This window comes from Pongo pygmaeus, chromosome 23 (genome assembly GCF_028885625.2).
Source record: "Pongo pygmaeus isolate AG05252 chromosome 23, NHGRI_mPonPyg2-v2.0_pri, whole genome shotgun sequence".
NCBI lineage: Eukaryota > Metazoa > Chordata > Mammalia > Primates > Hominidae > Pongo > Pongo pygmaeus.
This window is the reverse complement of record NC_085931.1, coordinates 31960651-31978564: the sequence shown is the minus strand read 5'-3', so window position 1 is coordinate 31978564 and position 17914 is coordinate 31960651. Positions and strand designations below refer to the sequence as shown.

Here is a 17914-nt window from a genome sequence, read left to right as displayed (position 1 = left end):
ACTTGAATTGGCACAGTGACCAGCTGAGGCTACGGTACTCTGATCTAAAAACTTTAAAAGTATGTGTGGTAACTGTAGAACCCAGAAAGTGGAGAGGAACAGAAGTAAGAGAACCATTCCATGAGAGAGAAGGTCTGGTGTCCTTTCTGGTTCTTTCCCGTAGTCAAGGCTATGCTATTCTGGGGTTTTTGTGCAGCATCTTCCACATCAATATGGGATGAAATGTCCTCCTTTAATTAGAAAGCCCTGGTCGGCGCCAAGGGACTCTTGTCATACCCCTCTGTGAATGTCTCCTGCCATCCTCAGTTACCGTCTTGTTCTTGGACCTTGTAATAATTTCCAATTTTTTGCTATTACCAGTGACACATATCTTGATGTCCTAGATTGTTCCTAGATTGTTCCTGAAGCTGATGGAGGTGAGTGAATGGTTCACTTTGAGGGCCTTCAGATCTGATCAGCCACCATCTAACCAGGAGGTCAGAGATGCAGATTGGAGCTCCCCTTGTGTTGTTCACACAGTGGACCTCAGGACGTGGTGACCACGCGTTGCAGCTTTGTATGTATGAGCTGCCGCGTGCTGCGGAAACAGGCCTCTGAGTTCATGAATGAAATTCTGAGATTGGGGGCCCCCATGCAGGCAGCCCTCCATGCCCTGTCTCTCAAGCCCATCTTAGAGCCGAAGAGAGGCGCCCTGTCAGGCCCTTGCAGTCCTGTGGTGTTGGATGTGGTAAAGGGTAGCCTGGGACTGAGTATTCTAGAAAAATTGCTCAGCCTTGTGCTGTGCACACCTGGTTCTCTTTCCAGTGTTATTTATGTAGCTGAGAAGGGCGATGTCACCCACAAGGGGATTTAGCAGGACACAGCAGACTTCTCTTTCTCCCCTATAAAACCAAGACATGCCAGGCACAGTGGCTCATGCCTGTAATCCCAACATTTTGGGAAGCCGAGGTGAGAGGATCACTTGAGACCAGGAGTTCAAAACTATCCTGGGCAACACAGCGAGACCCTGTCTCTACAAAAAAATAAAAACAAGCTGGGCGGAGTGGTGCGTGTTTGCAGTCCCAGCTACTCGGGAGGCTGAGGTGGGAGGATCGCGCAAGCCCAGGGGTTTGAGGCTGCAATGAGCTGTGATGACAGCATTACACTCTAGCCTGGGAGACAAAGCAAAACTCTTGTCTCTTTAAAAAAGCAAGAAACAGGACAGAATGCATCTCATTTTCTTTTTTTTTTTTTCTTTTCTTTTTTTTTTTTTTTAAGACAGAGTCTCTTGCTCTGTCACCCAGGCTGGAGTGCAATGGTACAGTCTCGGCTCACTGCAGTCTCCGCCTCCTGGGTTCAAGAGATTCTCCTGCCTCAGCCTCCCAAGTAGCTGGGATTACAGGCATGTGCCACCATGCCCAGCTAATTTTGTGTTTTTAGTAGAGACGGGATTTCGTCATGTTGGCCAGGCTGGTCTTGAACTCCTGGCCTTAAGAGATGTGCTCGCTTTGGCCTCCCAAAGTGCTGGAATTACAGGCATAAGCCACAGTGCCTGGCCATGCATCTCATTTTCAAACAGTCCCTATACCTTTGTCGTTTAACTTTCTATTCTTTTAGTATGTGAAAACCAAACTCTAATTTACAAGTCACAAAGAATTATCTAAGACAGACTCCCATTATGGACATGTATGTGGCATTGCTGATTCGCAGCTGCTCTACTGAAGCCTTGGCCACCCTGGAGGACCCTCTCTCTTTTTGCTGGACCCTTCTGCACAGTGACTGCAGTGGGGAGAGTCAGACCTGGGGGTGGGGGAGAGGTTTTTTGGATTCCTCTCTGGGTAGATGTGTGTTGGGAAGTAGTGAAATGTTGATAGCTGCCTGGCTCATCTGATCCAGTAAACATAACTGGTGCGTTTGGGTTGAAAGAAATTGGGCTTTCCTTATCAGTTCTCAGTTATGAGAGCATCAGTCAGCAGTACATTAGACTTAAGCTTTGCATTCCTTGTGTTTTTTTGTTTGTTTTTCTCTTCCTGGAAAAAAGTTTGCTTCTCTCATACCATCTGACTTACTTCCAGGCTTTTCTCCCTTGTGGAACGAGTGCCGTTGAGCACTGCTGCACTCTCAGACGGGCTCCTCCGAAGTGCTGCAGGTAGTGGTAAATAGACTCTTACCCCATTGGGATTGCTTCTTTGTTTCTCACCCCCAGTTAGTTCATTTGTTGCTCTGGCTACAGGAGGAACGAGTGAGGTTCTGGTTGGCATCTGCTATGCCATGTCACCCCAGCTTCTAGTGCCTCCTGTGTGTGCCCATGATTGTGAGTGTGGGCCATGTGTGTGAGGCCGCAGGTCTCCCTGCAGCCACTCTCCTGCTGGAGCTCTGTTACTGGCACCCGTCGCTGCCTGCACCGAAGGCTGGCAGCACCTCCTGGAGCTTGGGACCCAGAGCACAGCCTCCCACCATGAGATGTGTTGTTTTTCTGTGGATCAGTCCTCCTTTCTTTCTGAGCCTGGCGTGTTTTGTTCTAGTTTGTTACCGTCCTAAGTGCCTGTAGGCCCTGCTCTCCAGGGACGAGACTCGGGCTCTACCCCCAACTCAGAACCCAGAGCAACAGTGGTCGGGCCTGGGCCCACAACAGTGCTCAGCTGCCCTGCTGCCTTTGTAGTTCAAGAAGTGTCCATTGATGAGGGGAATGGTCCTGGCTCATGCTGGAGTTCCTGACTCGCATCCCTGTGGAGGTGAACTTCCTCGTCAGGGCGGAGGCCTGCCAAGCAGTCCCCCCAGGCTTCTGTTGCTCACCTTTGCCCATTTTTATTATGAAAGAAAACCAGTTCCTCGATAGATACCAGGACCATCAGCCTCAGGCCTGGAGGAGGAGAGGAGGATGATTTGGGTTCAGGCTGTAAGAGGTGTGCCACTGAGAAGGAAGGATGCTGTGAGCAGGCTTAACTGAGCTCATGGTTCAGTAGGAGTCGAGTGTTCTCATCACAGGCTTTGGTGGAATGTACTCTTGACGTCTGTCCCCAGGAGCCTGGTCTCCAGAAACACCAGCTCAGGCCCTCAAGGTCTGGCTCTGATGTCTGTGGGCTATAGGATTCTGATCTGTTAGCGAGGTGTGTTCAGAAGTGTGTTGAGGACACCAGTGCAGGAGAGCAGCCAGTAGAATAGAAAGGTCTGGAAGCAGCATTCTTGGCAAATCTTCTATATTCCCAATGCCCAGACAGACCTGGAAGTGCTGTGGGCTTGAACATGTGGGTGGCCTCCCCTCCCAGGCTGCCCTGAGCTGCCCAAGGTTTCCTCGCCCTGGTGCTCCTTCTTGCAGAGGCTACACGTGCCCTCTCCACCTGCCCAGGCACTGAGTTTCTTTGTTGCGATCACCTTGTCTGTTGTCCCTCTGTCCTCAAAGATGATCACGGAAGCCTTGGCCCAAGGTGGGATGCACATAAGAGCCCGGTTCCCGCCCACCACCGCTGTGTCCACCGTCCCGTCAAGCTCCATCCCTTTGGGCAGACAGCCCATGGCACAGGTATTTACGGGGCAGCGCCCAGGGCACGGCTGGGAGCTCGGGGCGTCCTCTGAGCGCCTTTGTAAAGCGCACCTGTCATTATCATCACTGGTGACTTCTTTTATGGTGGCTTTCAGAGTGCCAAACCCACAGTCCCTTTTTTTTTTTTTTTTTTCAAATGAAGCCAAGCCCAGCTTGTGCTTCTTGAGAGGATATGAATAAATATCTGGGTCTTTTCAGCTTAAAATAGTTATACTGTACGCATTTTCATGGTAAAAATAAAACAGAAGCTAAGCAAAAGTTTTGCTTTCTAGAGCTGTGCTATCTAATAGTGTAGCCACTAAGCATGTGTGGCTGTTTACATTTAAATTAACTAAAATTAGGCCGGGCACAAGGGCTCATGGCTATAATCCCAACACCTCGGGAGGCCAAGATGGGAGGATCACTTGAGGCCAGGAGTTTGAGACCAGCCTGGTTCACATAGCGACATACTATCTCCAATTAATTATATACATTTTTTAATGGAAAAAAAATATATAAATATATATATATTTTAAAAATGGAAAAAAAAACCTAAAAGTCAACTAAAATTAAATAAAATGAAAAAATGCAGTTCTTCAGTCACACCAAATAATTTTAAGCCCTCATTTGCCCACAGGGAAGCTAGTGGCTGCTGCAGCGGACAGCACAGACTCCAGAACGTGGCCAGTGTGGCCAAAGTGGTATCGGGCCATGCTGTTGTAGAGTTTGATGTGTAGAGTGTGTAATTTGTAACACACATCCCCTTTCTAGGTAGAGGTAGACTTCTGTGTACATTATGCTTTTCAGAGAGAGGAATTCCCGGCTTCTTTTATTGTATGAAATTTGGAATTACTCCATGGCATAGTCATTTTTTTTAACAAATAGTTTTACCACATGCATTCTGTGTGCCAGGCACTGTGCTAAGATTCTGAGAATAAAATTATGCTGAAGTTCTCTCATCATACAGGCTTTCCATTTTAGTGGGTTTGTCGTGAAAACCTCAAATTTGCCAAAAGAACTTTACAATTCAGTTTCTGTTTTAGGGGCAATGCCTCTATAATCCTAGCAGACAGTGGTCCCTGCCCATCCCTGAACACCCAGGTGCAGGCACTGCCACCACCCTGGCTTGTGCAGTGGCGTCTCTGCAGCTCTCTTCTACAGAGGAAGAAGTGGAGGCTGAGCCAGGATGGCCCTTGGTCCATATGGCCCCAAGCCCGGTGCCACACACCACACACTGCCAAGAAAGTGGCCTGGGCCCCCACTGGGGCTTGTTCAGCTTTTGCCTTCCCTGCATACTAACCCCCTGGGTTACCCCAGATGTGCCATTCACATAGTTACTGACTGGAACTTAGGTTCTTTGGCAGGGACTTCCTTTTTAGTAGTTGTTGAATTACAGCGGGAGGAAGTGCCTGGAATCTGCTGGTAGAAAGGCTTTGGTGAAAGAGCTCTCCAGAGGAGCAGAAGTTGGGGGTGAGGAAGTAGGTTGTGTGGCTGTGGTGGAAAGGAAGCCAGTGTGGGCAGAAGCCAGGGTGCAGTTCCTCATGGCCTGGAGGCTGTGAGCTCCACGACCTGCTCACATGCTGCTGGTGTCTCCTTGACCAGACCCCTTTGGGTTCTGCGCTCTTGTCTGCTAAAACTGCTTCTCCTCCTTTCCCGTAGCCTCTGGCTCAGTATCCACTGGGTTCACAGCATCAGGTTGGGTTGTTGTATGTGGAGGAATGACTTTTAGTAGCAGCATGTAGGACGGATTTTTATAAACACAAAAAGTCCCCAATGTTTTCAGTGTGCGATACGTGCCAGGCCTTGAGCTAAGCTCTTTGTGTACAGAGCCTCACTGTTTCTTGTTGCAGCAGGTCATAGTTCAAGCATTTAGCCCCTTTTACAGACTGAGAGTGCCCCCAGGGAGCCACCAAGTCAGGATCGAGGGCTCAAGTGAAACCCTTACGCCTTGACCTCTCGGCAGGATTCTTCTGGAAACTCCTCACTCCCCTTCCTGCTGGGCTGATGACCTGGCTCCTCCTTCTTGTTTACTGGGCATTCCTGGGTGGGCTCCCTCCATGCCCCCACAAGACCGGGCTCTGTCCTGGGCTTTGGCTTGCCCATACTCTGTTGTGGGCTGGCCACTCCCCACACCCAGCTGCTGGTGTTTCCACCAAGATTTCTCACAGGCAGCCCCTCCCTCCCTTCTTCCCACCAGTTCCCAAACCCACTCAGTCTTTCCCTCCCCAGCCTTCCGTGGCCCTTAGATTAAGTCTGCCCTGAGTTATGCCAGCTAATAGGTCTCACTCTCTCTAGAAGCTTCCAACCCCCAAAGGCAAGGAGGTAAGGTGGAGCAGAGGAAGGATAGAGAAATATATGATGAAGCTGAAAAAGTTAGTGCCTTGGAATAAATGCCATGGAGAATTCTGGTTTGTCCTCATCGCGCTGTGTGGGGTGAGAGCGCTGTCATGGGGAGATGCTTGCTAACTGCACACAGATTTAGTCACCAGGTTCCACCCATTCGCGCTGGCAGTGAGGGGCACACCCCTGAACCTTTGGGGTTGTTCACTGAGGAAAAATGCAGCAGCATTTAGAAAGTATTCCCTGTCCCGGCAGTAGACAAAAGCCACGGGATTTATGGAAAGAGGAAGGAAGGCACAGAACTGGGGCAAGGTTCTGGTTTTGTTCTGTTATTTTGTTGTCGTTGTTACTGTTTGTTTGTTTTTCTTTTTTTGAGACAGAGTCTCGCACTTGTCCCCCAGGCAGGAGTGCAGTGGCGCACTCTTGGCTCACTGCAACCTCCACCTCCCAGCTTCAAGCAATTCTCCTGCCTCAGCCTCTCGAGTAGCTGGGACTACAGGCGCCCGCCACCACATCTGGCTAATTGTTGTATTTTTAGTAGGGATGGGGTTTCACCATGTTGGCCAGGCTGGTTTGAACTCCTAACCTTAGGTGATCCACCCGCCTCGGTCTCCAAAAGTGTTGAGATTACAGGCGTGAACCACTGTGCCCAGCCTTGTTCTGTGTTTTTAAAGCAGGTTTGTTCATGTTTGTTAGCTGCAAGAAAGGAAACTGACAGGAGTTGAGGGAGGGAGAAAAGCGAATAGAGGGACAACCTGGAGTGGAAGCCTCCCTACTGCCCAGGCAGCTGCTCTGCAGCCCTCTCTGGTCCTGGCCTTCTCCACAGAGGGCCCTCCCCCAGCTCAGCCCTCTACGTCGGGCTGCAGTACCAGGCTCCCGGGTACAGCCTCCCACACCTGGCTGTGGGCCAGCCTTGGGGACGTGAGGCATGCTGGGCCCTGTGTACCAAGGGCATTCACCTGCCCACACCAGGTGGCTCCAGAGGTGTGCTGCTGCTTTTGTGTCAGTATCTTTCAATCCAGTCCCTTCCGAGAAAAGAGAGCTTATCTCAGGACCGTATCTGTTGATCTCACCAGGAATTGCCCCACTGTGTCCCATCTGAGCTCTCAAGAGCCAGAACCTGCTGTCTCCAGTGTGTCCAGGTGGCCATCCTGTGGCCACTGTCCCTCCAGGCACCTGCCCTCAGCAGTCAGCAGGACACAGTCTGGAGACTACACTGCCCATCTGCTCTTGTTCTTTCCTTGTGGCAACAAATTGGGTCCAAGAAAACAGGTGGAGCTGAAAGAGTGGGAACGTACGTGCCCCATGGGCTCTTCTCCAGAGGGCAGGGCCCAGGCTCCTTCCCTCTGTCTTGACTCATGGCTGCATCTTCCTGTTATGGTGGGCATGCCTCACCGACTCAGGCTACCAGGTCCAAGCAGGATTCTGTGCTGGGTGCATTCTGGACACGGTGCCCAGCACGGGGGCCCAGGGGGTGGCATGGCCCATGCCACAATCCTCCCTTGGCAGGTGTCAGCAGGCAGTGTCTTCCTCACTAGGGGCTTGTCCTTTGACTAGAGAGGCACTGTTGCCTCCCCGTTCCCTGCTCCAATCCCAGACCTGACAGGAGCCCAAGGACTGGGAGGTTTCTTTCTTGCCTCTCTGGCTGCCTCCCTAGAGCCTAGAGCCTATCTTTGGATGAGTCTTTGGGGGGCTGCTTCTCATCCCAGGTGCTGGACTTGGACTGCCCACCACTGATACCTGGGCACAGGGCCTGGCTTCCTGCTCTCGTGCTCTTGGAAATGAATGGGTGCCCTTCATTTGTTTTTCTTCCCACTAGAAATCTCCCTGCCTCCCATCCTCTGGGCTCTGCTGGCTGCCAGCTGCCAGGGTGAGACCCGTGTTCCACTGCACCCTGGGGAGTGCCTCCAGGGGACGCACTGAGTGCTGGAGCCAGGAGCAAGGAACGGTTCCCAGTATGTGGGGGCGGGGGTGGGGAGCGCGCAGTGCCACCAGCCTTGCCTGAGGGTTCCTCTGTGGGATGGAGCTCCCTGGACCAGCCTTTCTGCCCTCCCACCCCCTCTCTGGCCCACTCGGTGTCCACCTGCCTTCAGCCCCAGGCTGCTGTGTGGGTCCCTTTCCCAGAAATGCAGTTCATGCCATTGTTGCTGGGGTGTTGATGTTGAGCGTGCCTGAGCTCCCTTCATCACTAGGGTGACCTTGAGCAAGTCACTTCCCTCTGAGCTCCCTGTTCCCAACCTATGACACACAGGTGACAGGTGGTGTGCACTCAGAAGCTCCTTCCCTAGGAGGTGTGACATTCTTGTCCTGGGGCCTTTGCTAGCTGTGACACACCAGTGCCCGACCTCTCTGGCTGCCTCCCTAGAGCCAGTTCTGTCTTCAGATGAGTCTTTGGGGGACTGCTTCTCATCCCAGGTGCTGGACTTGGACTGTCCACTACTGACACCTGGGCACAGGGCCTGGCTTCCTGCTGTCGTGCTCTTGGAAATGAAAGGGTGCCCTTCGTTTGTTTTTCTTCCCACTAGAAATCTCCCTGTCTCCCATCCTGTGGGCTCTGCTGGCCACCAGCTGCCCTGGCCTGGGTCAGCTGAAGAACTGAGATAGACCTAAGTTCTGGGTGGGTGCTTGGAGGCCCCACGGGCGTGGCTGGTGAGATTGCCGCTTCAGGGCCAAAGTGGGTGCTGGGCTTCCTGAGGTTCGAGAGCAGATGAGAACTCTTGAGTGGCAATGAGGGCTGTGTGGTGGCCTTCCCTGCTTGGCAGCCTCTGCCTAGCCTGCAGCTGCCTTACTCCTGAGAGAAGCGCTGAGCTTTAGGCCGCAGAAAAGAGCTGACCATCTTCTAGAAGGGGCAGCTGCTCAGGCACAGGCGCCTCTCTGGAAGAGGCAGTCAGGGAGAGGCGAGGGGAGGGGCCCTGACCTTCAAGCAGGAAGAGAGGTGAGCTTGTGAGACAGCTTTCTGGGGTGCAGGTAGAGAGTAGCAGCAAGTCAGGCATGTGTCAGGAAAGGCAGAGTTGGGCTGAGCATGGGGCCCAGAGTCTTTGCTTCCCACTCCTCGGTGCCGTCTGTGGTTCTCTGTATGGAATTTTCTGGCCTTGGGATTTTGTTGACACCTGGATGAGTCTAGAACATGTGTTCCGGTGTCTGGGACATGCCCTCACTCCCCTTCAGCTAGGGCTCTGTGCACCCCAGCACCGTGAATGCACAGGACTTTGGTGGGAGAAACCTCTGTACTTGTTCAACTCAGCATTTAGCAAATGAAGTCACATCAGTCCCCGTTTCTGACCTTGCTAACCTTTGTGAGAATCACCACGAGCCATTTTGCTCCATTAGGTAGAGTGATGAGGCCCGGCAGGCCGAGGCTGGGGCTCCTGCACTCTGCCCCTCCTCTCCCAGGCAGAGGTGTCTTGACCACAAAGCAGTGGGAACAGTCCATTCCATCGGTTGATGTCCCACTGGGCCAGTGGCTTTGGATAGGGACCTCTGACCCAGCCGTGCTGGAAGTGCCCTGTTGTGGTCACGCCCTGTGCCTTAGCCCCCGACCCCCTGGTCTCCCAGCACACGTGGTTCAGGAGCGGCCTGCACCCAGCATCCCTTGCAGCACTGTCAGGCACACCCCATGGAACAGGCAAGACAGAAAGAGCATTTCGCTCCAGGAGCTTGGTCCATGTGGTGCTGAAAGGGCAGTGCCACCCTGCCCTCTGCTGCTTGATGGGGTGGTGAGGAGGGCAGCATTCTGTTTGTGGGCTCTGGGCCTGGTCCCCAATTTAAGGAGCTTAGAAAGCAGCTGTCCTATCCCAGTACTCACAGCACTGTGGTGGAGATGCTTGGGGGGTGGTGTGAGCCGTGGCCCCAGACAGGCGTTCATGGCCAGAGTGCCCCAGGAGAAGCACTGAGTTGGTCTACGGAAATGGATGGTCCAGGGGCCTGGCTCCTAGGCAGGCTATGAGGGGATGCTCGGCATGCAGGGGGTTGACTAGGGTGTGGGAAATGTAACAGGGCCTTCAGGGTTCCCCCAGTATGACAAGGCATACCTCTTTGCTGAGAGTCCCTCTAGGGGAGGCCAGACGCCCAGGGCTGGCAGGCAGCTGTCCTCCCCATCAAAGCCGCCATCTGTGCTCCACTCCAGGAAGGTGTGGGTGTTTCACACATGCTTATCCCTGATGCCTGGGTGGTGTGGTTTCATCCCTAGAGTTTACGGATGAAGACAGTGGTGTCCCTGGTGCAGACACTGGGGTGATTGATCTTATTTGTGTCGTGGCCAGCAAGGCCTGGGGAGCAGAGCAGCAGCCTTGCTCTGCATACACACAGGGCCTCAGAGGACTCAGGTGCACACCTGCATGGCAGAACCAGGCTCTGGGCCCAGGCGTCTGACACTGAGTAGCTCGCCTCTCCCAGGGGCGCTGGTGTGGGCCGATGCAAGTGCCACCATGGGTGTGTGTGTGGCTCCCTGGGCCACCTCACTCCAATTAAGCAGGTCCAGGTGGGACACAGCCTGGGACCAGCCCTGCAGCTGCATGTGTTAACCACAACAGATGGCCGTAGCCACCGGGCTTGTCCTTGGTGCAGTCAGCCTGGGGGCTGCGGGGGCTTGTGGAAGCATGTGGGAAGACGGTCCCACTGGTCAGCAGAGCAGGGTCCTCACCGACCCACAGAGGAGCATGTCACAGGACAGGCAGGCGTGTCAGGGAAGGCCAGGCTAGTGCCAGCCGAGGGCATTTCCTCCCAGACTGCCCTTTTCCTCACACTCCCACGACACAGCCCTCAAAGCCTGTGTCCCTGTGGGCCCCTGGCCAAGGAGCAAGGGCTGCCCTGCCTGGGCCCCCCCGCCAGCCCGTTGGTCACCTCATGCTGTGTGCCAGGCTCGGGGAGTGTGCCTGTGTGTGTGTCCAGGTGGCATTTGGATGAAGACACAGGTGTGTGGTGAGGCTGTGCGGGAGGACGGGCCTATGCGTGCGGTGGGCAGGTGGTGTGGAGGCGGGCGGGCGTGTGGCAGCGCGCCGGCTGAGCCCCTCCACTTCCAGGTCAGCCAGAGCAGCCTCCCCATGCTGTCCTCGCCGTCACCGGGCCAGCAGGTGCAGACCCCGCAGTCGATGCCCCCACCCCCCCAGCCGTCCCCGCAGCCCGGCCAGCCCAGCTCACAGCCCAACTCCAACGTCAGGTAGGCCTGGCCTGGGGTGCCCCTCCCCACCTGGCCCTTGAGGCTGGCCCTGCCTGGACCCCAGCTCACACGTTTCTCTCACTTGGCTGCAGCTCTGGCCCTGCCCCGTCCCCCAGTAGCTTCCTGCCTAGCCCCTCACCGCAGCCCTCCCAGAGCCCAGTGACGGCGCGGACCCCACAGAACTTCAGTGTCCCCTCACCTGGACCTTTAAACACACCTGGTAAGTTGGGCCTGGGGTCCACGGCCCCGTCGTGTGACCTGTACTCGGCCTGGTGGGTTGAGGTGCTGAGGTCACCCCTCACCTTTATGAGGCCTCAGCTTATACTGGGTGTGTGAGCTCTGGGGCCCTCAGAGCTCAAGTTCCCCACCTGAGGGTCGAGGGCTGTGGCCTCACCCGCCTGTGTCCTGCAGTGAACCCCAGCTCTGTCATGAGCCCAGCTGGCTCCAGCCAGGCTGAGGAACAGCAGTACCTGGACAAGCTGAAGCAACTGTCCAAGTACATCGAGCCCCTACGCCGCATGATCAACAAGATCGACAAGAACGAAGGTAGGCTGCAGCCAGGGCACGAGCCTGCACCCTGGGGACACCGCCGGGCTTGTGTCTTAGTGTACCCTCTTCTGTCCCAGACAGAAAAAAGGACCTGAGTAAGATGAAGAGCCTTCTGGACATTCTGACAGACCCCTCGAAGCGGTGAGCTTTGCCCACAGCCCACGGAGGGTCCACAAGGGCACGGATAGCCCAGCCATGGATAGGCACTTGGTGATGATGTGGGTTTAACAAAGGCACCAGGCAGCTCTTTGGGCCCTGGCCAGAGGCCTCCAAGGCTCCACTCTGGTGTGTGCTGGGGCTTCAAGCCCAGGCTTCATCTTGGCCCGTGCCCAGCCTTTGCCCTACTCCTGGCTGCTGCTGTGGCCCTCATGCTGGGCCATCACAGCCAGACCTCATCCAGCCAGCAGCCAGGGTCCCAGCTTGCAGTGGCCTGATCATCAGCTGGCCCTGATGGGCCTGAGCCTGACCTGGAGTTCTGCCCCTGACTTGCCGGTGACCATGGGCAGGCGACTGCATCTCAGTTACCCCATTTGTAGCCCATGTGTGTTGTCATGAAAATGAAACAAGATGGCGCTGGTGAGAAGCAGGTGGAAGGCAGGGCCGCTGGCCACAGGCTGCTGTGAGGATCAGAGCTCGGACAGTACCTCCAAACTGCATGGGCATTGGCATATACCTCCCTTTCACCTCAACTCAGGCTATCCCCCAACCCCTGTCTAGAAGGGTCTCTCTGTTCTGCTTGTCTGGATAGAATGCCAGTCACTATTGGGTGGTCCTCCGGCCTTCATGGGTTGATGCTTTGTTAGGGTTATAGGGATGAGCGGGGCAGGGACTGGCCTACATGAGAATGAGGCATTCCCAGCCTGATCAGGGGCCTGTCCACTGTCCCTTCTCTTGACCCATCGCCTCACTCTGCCAACCAGGGACAAGCCGCTCCTGGGGTTGAGGGCTGCCTGCCTTCAACTCTGGGTCTGGGAACAGCTGGTCAACTGGTAGGAGCTCCTGCAGAGGTTTCTGATGGCCGAGGCCCAGTGGCAGTAGTTGGGATCCTGAGCCTGAGAACTGCCATGTCTTCCACTCTTTCAGCACAGAGGTCAGCCCAAGTCCTCTCTCTCTGCAGGTGTCCCCTGAAGACCTTGCAAAAGTGTGAGATCGCCCTGGAGAAACTCAAGAATGACATGGCGGTGGTGAGTGGGATGCCAGACACCCCTAGGGGAACCAGGGCTCCCCTAAGAGCTCCTGGGAGTGCCGCTGAGAGGGGCCTTCAAGGTCAGGGCATCTGGGCGGGGGCCGGGCCTGACCTTGGACCCTGCCCACGAGGCTTCCAGGCCAGGTCTGCTGTGCTGGGTGGGAACATGGGAGAAGTCACCCTCTGTTTACGGCCCCCGTGGGTGCCTCCTCCACCCGGTTCAGAGGAGGCAGGGACTGTAGGGAGGATAGGCTGTGGGGATGGGGGATTATTCCCAGGATCAGCCAACATTGTCTGCACAAGGGTGGAGGCTGTGAGAGAGGCCTCGGGAATCTGACTGTGAGTGACGACGGGCCTGGGGTGTGAAGGCCCCCTAAATGGGGAACCCTCGGGTCCCGGGCTGCTGACCGTGCCCATCCTGCCTCCAGCCCACTCCCCCACCGCCCCCGGTGCCACCGACCAAACAGCAGTACCTATGCCAGCCGCTCCTGGATGCCGTCCTGGCCAACATCCGCTCACCTGTCTTCAACCATTCCCTGTACCGCACATTCGTTCCAGCCATGACCGCCATTCACGGCCCACCCATCACGTATGTCCAGCTGGGCTGGGCTTTGCGGAGGGCGGCCAGCCCTGGGCCACATGTGCCCGGTGTGGTCACCATGCCGCCTCCCCAGGGCCCCAGTGGTGTGCACCCGGAAGCGCAGGCTTGAGGATGATGAGCGGCAGAGCATCCCCAGTGTGCTCCAGGGCGAGGTGGCCAGGCTGGACCCCAAGTTCCTGGTAAACCTGGACCCTTCTCACTGCAGCAACAATGGCACTGTCCACCTGATCTGCAAGCTGGGTGAGTGTCCAGAGGGCCAGGGCTGGCGTGAGAAAGCAGGCCCTGACCGTAGCCCCAGGACTCTGCCGTCCGAGCCAGAGGGCACAGCGCCCAGAACCCACCCTGTGTTCACGCCCCACCAGGCCTCAGAAAGCCTGGCCATGCCTCAGTCCCCACTGCCAGAGCCCGCACACTCTCACCTCCCCAACACAGATGTGGCTCTGCTTGCCTGGGCCCTAGGGAGGTGGTAGGCAGGACCTCTGGGCACCCATCGATGCAGGGCACTCCAGGCTTCACGTTTGGAAATCTGAGAGTCAGAGAGACCTCCTCCAGGTTTTGCCACAAGCTTCACCAGAACCTCCCAGGGTGTGAAGAGTCCTGTTCCAGAGCAGGGCTGTGAGGCAGGGAAGGCCGGGGCTTGTCCAGGTCACAGATAGAGCCTTCTGTGTTGCAGATGACAAGGACCTCCCGAGTGTGCCACCACTGGAGCTCAGTGTGCCCGCTGACTATCCTGCCCAAAGCCCACTGTGGATCGACCGGCAGTGGCAGTACGGTGGGTAGACCCAGAGGAGCTGTCTGGGGACCCAGGGCAAGCAGGGGTCATTGTGCAAAACCAGGCTTCCATTGCAGCAGGGACAGCCTCTGTGCGCTCCTGCCCCTCCCCAGCTCAGGCCCCTCCCTCCCCTCTTCTGGCTCCTCCTGCACAGACAGGAGCCGGTTTTCCAGTGGTCGCCTGAGAGAGAAGGGTCTCTGCTCCCACTGTGTCCCTTCGCCCCTTCAACTTGTGTCACGTCAGCTGTCCGGGGTGTTTGTGTTCAGTGGGTGAGGGGTGAGTAAGCCCATGGCTCAAAGACAGTCCCCACTCTTCCCAGAGGCCACTAGCTTCCCAGAGGCCACTACCTTGGCAGGGCTGACAGGTTCCACCGGTAGCTTGGGCACACAGGGCCCCATTTGGGTGATGTGGCTCCAGAGAGAACCACGGTGACAAGGGGCAGTCTCCCTGAGCCCAGAGCTGGCACACAGCAGAGCTGGGCTGGGTCCCCAAGGTTGTTAGAGGCAGAGCCCTAGATCCTGTTTAGATTCAGTTCTTCACTGACGATGAGGCTCTGGGAGGAGAGCCCGAAGGCCGGGCAGCGTGCAGGACGTATCACCTCCTGGTGCTTCGGCCCGCTCCTGGGGCTACCCCTTCCCAGAGCACTGCCGGGTATGCCAGGAGCGAGCACAGCACCGGCCACCTTAGGTTCACGCCTGCTGCTCTGTTGCAGACGCCAACCCCTTCCTCCAGTCGGTGCACCGCTGCATGACCTCCAGGCTGCTGCAGCTCCCAGACAAGCACTCGGTCACCGCCTTGCTCAACACTTGGGCCCAGAGCGTCCACCAGGCCTGCCTCTCAGCCGCCTAGCCAAGACTGCAGGGATGGCCCGCAGCCTCATCGGGGCCAAGGACACACGCCTCGTGTCAGGCACTTCTAGGTGTTGGCTTCCTTAGAGAGCCTGGGTTTAGGTTAGCTTTCCTGCTTTTATCTTCTGCCTTGGGGACCTGCCAAACGAAATCCCACACCTGTACAGAACTGGGATAGGCGCAGTGGAGCGGGCTGCTTGGGGGGTGTTGGCCGACTTCTTACAGAAGGCCCTCCATGTGACTTCCTCCAAGGAGCCAGATGCGATCCTTGGGCTGCTCTCACTGTGGCCTGTCCACGGTCCAGGTCCATCTCAGCAGCGTGAGGGTGCACTCAGGGTGTTGTTAGAGCGTCTCGTGTGTGCTAGACACACCCCTACTCGTTCCTATAGGAGAACACAGAGGACATAGGAAACCCTTAAAACACACATGGGATTCTCTGGTCACAGTTTTGGGTTCAGGCTACGCTGCTTTGGGCAGGTAGGGCACCCTCTGGGGAAGCCCCCAAGTCCAGGGCACAGGCTGCCTTTTGGAGGGAGGGCTGGCCCATATGCGCTGCTGGCTCCCCGCCACCAGCCGGGCCTCAGCCCTCACGGCATTCCTGCTGAGCACCGTGGGGCACCCAGGGAGCAGGGGCGTTGGGGATCCTGCTGCCGGCACCCCGTGCCGCTGGCATGAGGGCCGTATCCCCACTGTGAAGGATGAAGAGCAAGGCCCTCAGGACCCGTGTCCTTAGAGCACCACACACTGAGCCACCCAGAGAGAGTGGGCCTGGCAGCAGGCCGGGGCCATGCAGGGAGCGCCTCCCTATGTTGCCTGCCACTCTGGGCACCGGCCAGCAGCCCTCTGCTGAGAAGAGGTCCCCCCTTTTTATGTGCACTACCCCACCATCTGTGATTATAATAAATTTATTATTCCTGTGTTTGTCAGTTGTTCATCACTGTGTCCCCTTCTCCATGAATCTGAGCTCGCTGTCCTGCCAGGATGCTGTCAGCCTTGGGGCTGGCAGTGTCCAGTCTGGCCCTGGACACCCTGGACCTCAGATACCCTTGTCTGACACACCGTCCCATTCCTTGGCCTGGTTGATCCCCCAGCTTCCTGGCAAAGTTCCTGCTTCCTGAAGTAGGAAGGGGCTGAGATTAATGCCAAGGAAGTGGGGCTGTGGGACTGGGAAGACTGTGCTTCCAGGTGAGGGTGGGCACTAAGCTGGCCACCCCCAGAAAATGGACACAGCTGCAGCTGCTGCTGTGGTGGGAGGGGTGGCACAGGTGTGGCCACAGCGCTCTGGAGACGGCCCTCCAGGAAGGAAGGTGAGCTTGGCTGGACCCCTTGTCCGCCGTGTTGTGTCAGGGCAGGAGAGGATGGCATCTTGCCCCCAGGAGCATGCAGTCTGGGCAGGAGACCCAGAGCAATCCTGTGTTTTGAAGGCAGCTCTGGCCCAGCCAAGGGACCAGGAAAGCGCTCCCACCTCCAGGGAGGGTGGGTGTGGCTCTGGCAATGCTTCTCTTCCAGGACAGCTGCCAGATCCCGGGATGAGCAAGACTTGGCTGCCCTGGCAGATCCCTGCAGATAGCAGAGGCTGGGCTAGGGACCAGGGGCTGGGAAGGGGCACCTGATAGTGAGGATCCAAGCCCACAACTTGGAAAGAAACAAGCTTTATTTTCAGTCTTCAACAGGTAAGGTGCTACTTCATCATGTGCTTTTGTGTAAATGCCAAATAGCGAAATAATAGCTAGAAAATAAACTAGCTATTATTTTGTCAGTTTGGAGATCAAATACTTTATCTTGAGTCATTTATTTTGGAAGTTAGCCAGACTTAAAAGTAGTAGGAAATGCTATAGAGAGCCAGAATCCAGTTGGAGGTTGGTGGGCCTGGCAGTGGAAAGCTGTGGGCACAGATGGAGGTATCTCAAAGGCCCTGAGTGGTGCAGGCGCTTGGTCCGCATTGCCTGCAGCCTCTTTTGCCGAGAGACAAAGGTGTTCTTCAGGGTTGGCTTCAATGCAGGCAAGATGACAGGTGCTACCACAGACAAGGGGCTCAGAAGCAGGGTGGATGTGGGAGAGGGACTGTCACCTTGAGCATCCCCAGGAGTGGGGTGTGCTGGGAGTCGGGGCTGTGTGGCCCTCCACCAGGGCCCAGTGAGGCCAGGGCCTGCTCTGCTTTTGTGTTCCCTCCCTCCCTTTCCTCACTCCCTCCCTGGTGCCCAGGCTGCAGGGCTGCTCCACTATCCCCATGCTAGTGGACTCAACATTTCTTGGAGAGGCTCTTGGTGGAGACCCTGGGGAACTTCACGCCTTCCTGGTTCCTGGGTGAAGGAAGAATCAGCAGTGAGCCCCAGACAGGCCTCTGGGGATGGGGCAGGGGTGCACCGGGGGACTCACTTCGGAGAGCTGGACGCAGCCTCCTCTGGGGCTGCCTGGGGCCTCTGCCTCCCTTCCAGGAGGGACTTGAGGTGCTGCAGCTGAAAGGCAGGGGCAGGGGTGTGGTGGGGCCTGTGGTGGCACCAGGCTGCCCAGGGCCACCCCCACCACCCAGGGCCTCACCTCTTGGGCCTGCAGGAGGTTGGTATTCCACAGCTGGTGGATGACAACTCGCACTGCTGAAGTGTGGTGGGCTTTCGCAGGTGTGGGGACAGGGTCATCGGGGAGTGTGCCATCATCTGCCTGTCCCTGTGCTGGCTGCCCACCCAACAGGCGCCCCGGCATTAGAGGCCTCTGCTTCCCCGTCTCTGAAAGTCATTACAGTAGCCAGAAATGACCTGCCCAGGTGGGTCTGAGCATCCAGGCAGCATACTTCCCCAGGCAGTGCCCAGGCCAGTGTGGGGAACAGGGCCTGGCTCCCTTCTCCCACTGACCAGAGTGCTCTGGGTACCAGATGGGGGTCTCGGACTGGGGCCTTCTCCCCTCTGAAGGTGCCATGAGGAAGCACCTGGAATCCTTCAAGTAGACCAAGCTCGGGAT

The 17914-nt window shown here is 56.4% G+C and overlaps 1 protein-coding gene across 7 annotated transcripts in view; it reads left to right on the top strand.

The window, feature by feature from the left end:
• The window catches only part of MED15 (mediator complex subunit 15), a 91026-nt gene extending 75149 nt beyond the window's left edge, over window positions 1-15877 (top strand). For 4 of the 7 annotated variants that reach the window (XM_054469131.2, XM_063662807.1, XM_054469133.2 and 1 more), the window contains 10 exons: window positions 3383-3502; window positions 10864-11000; window positions 11093-11220; window positions 11412-11546; window positions 11627-11690; window positions 12667-12733; window positions 13164-13324; window positions 13410-13576; window positions 14010-14108; window positions 14821-15877. In XM_054469131.2, coding sequence (XP_054325106.1) covers window positions 3383-3502; window positions 10864-11000; window positions 11093-11220; window positions 11412-11546; window positions 11627-11690; window positions 12667-12733; window positions 13164-13324; window positions 13410-13576; window positions 14010-14108; window positions 14821-14957 — 1215 coding nt within the window. In that variant the 3' untranslated portion in view covers window positions 14958-15877. The remainder of the gene's footprint in view (window positions 1-3382; window positions 3503-10863; window positions 11001-11092; window positions 11221-11411; window positions 11547-11626; window positions 11691-12666; window positions 12734-13163; window positions 13325-13409; window positions 13577-14009; window positions 14109-14820) is intronic. The other 3 variants (XM_063662806.1, XM_054469134.2, XM_063662809.1) reach the window with 1 other exon arrangement.
• Window positions 15878-17914: the final 2037 nt, after the last annotated feature.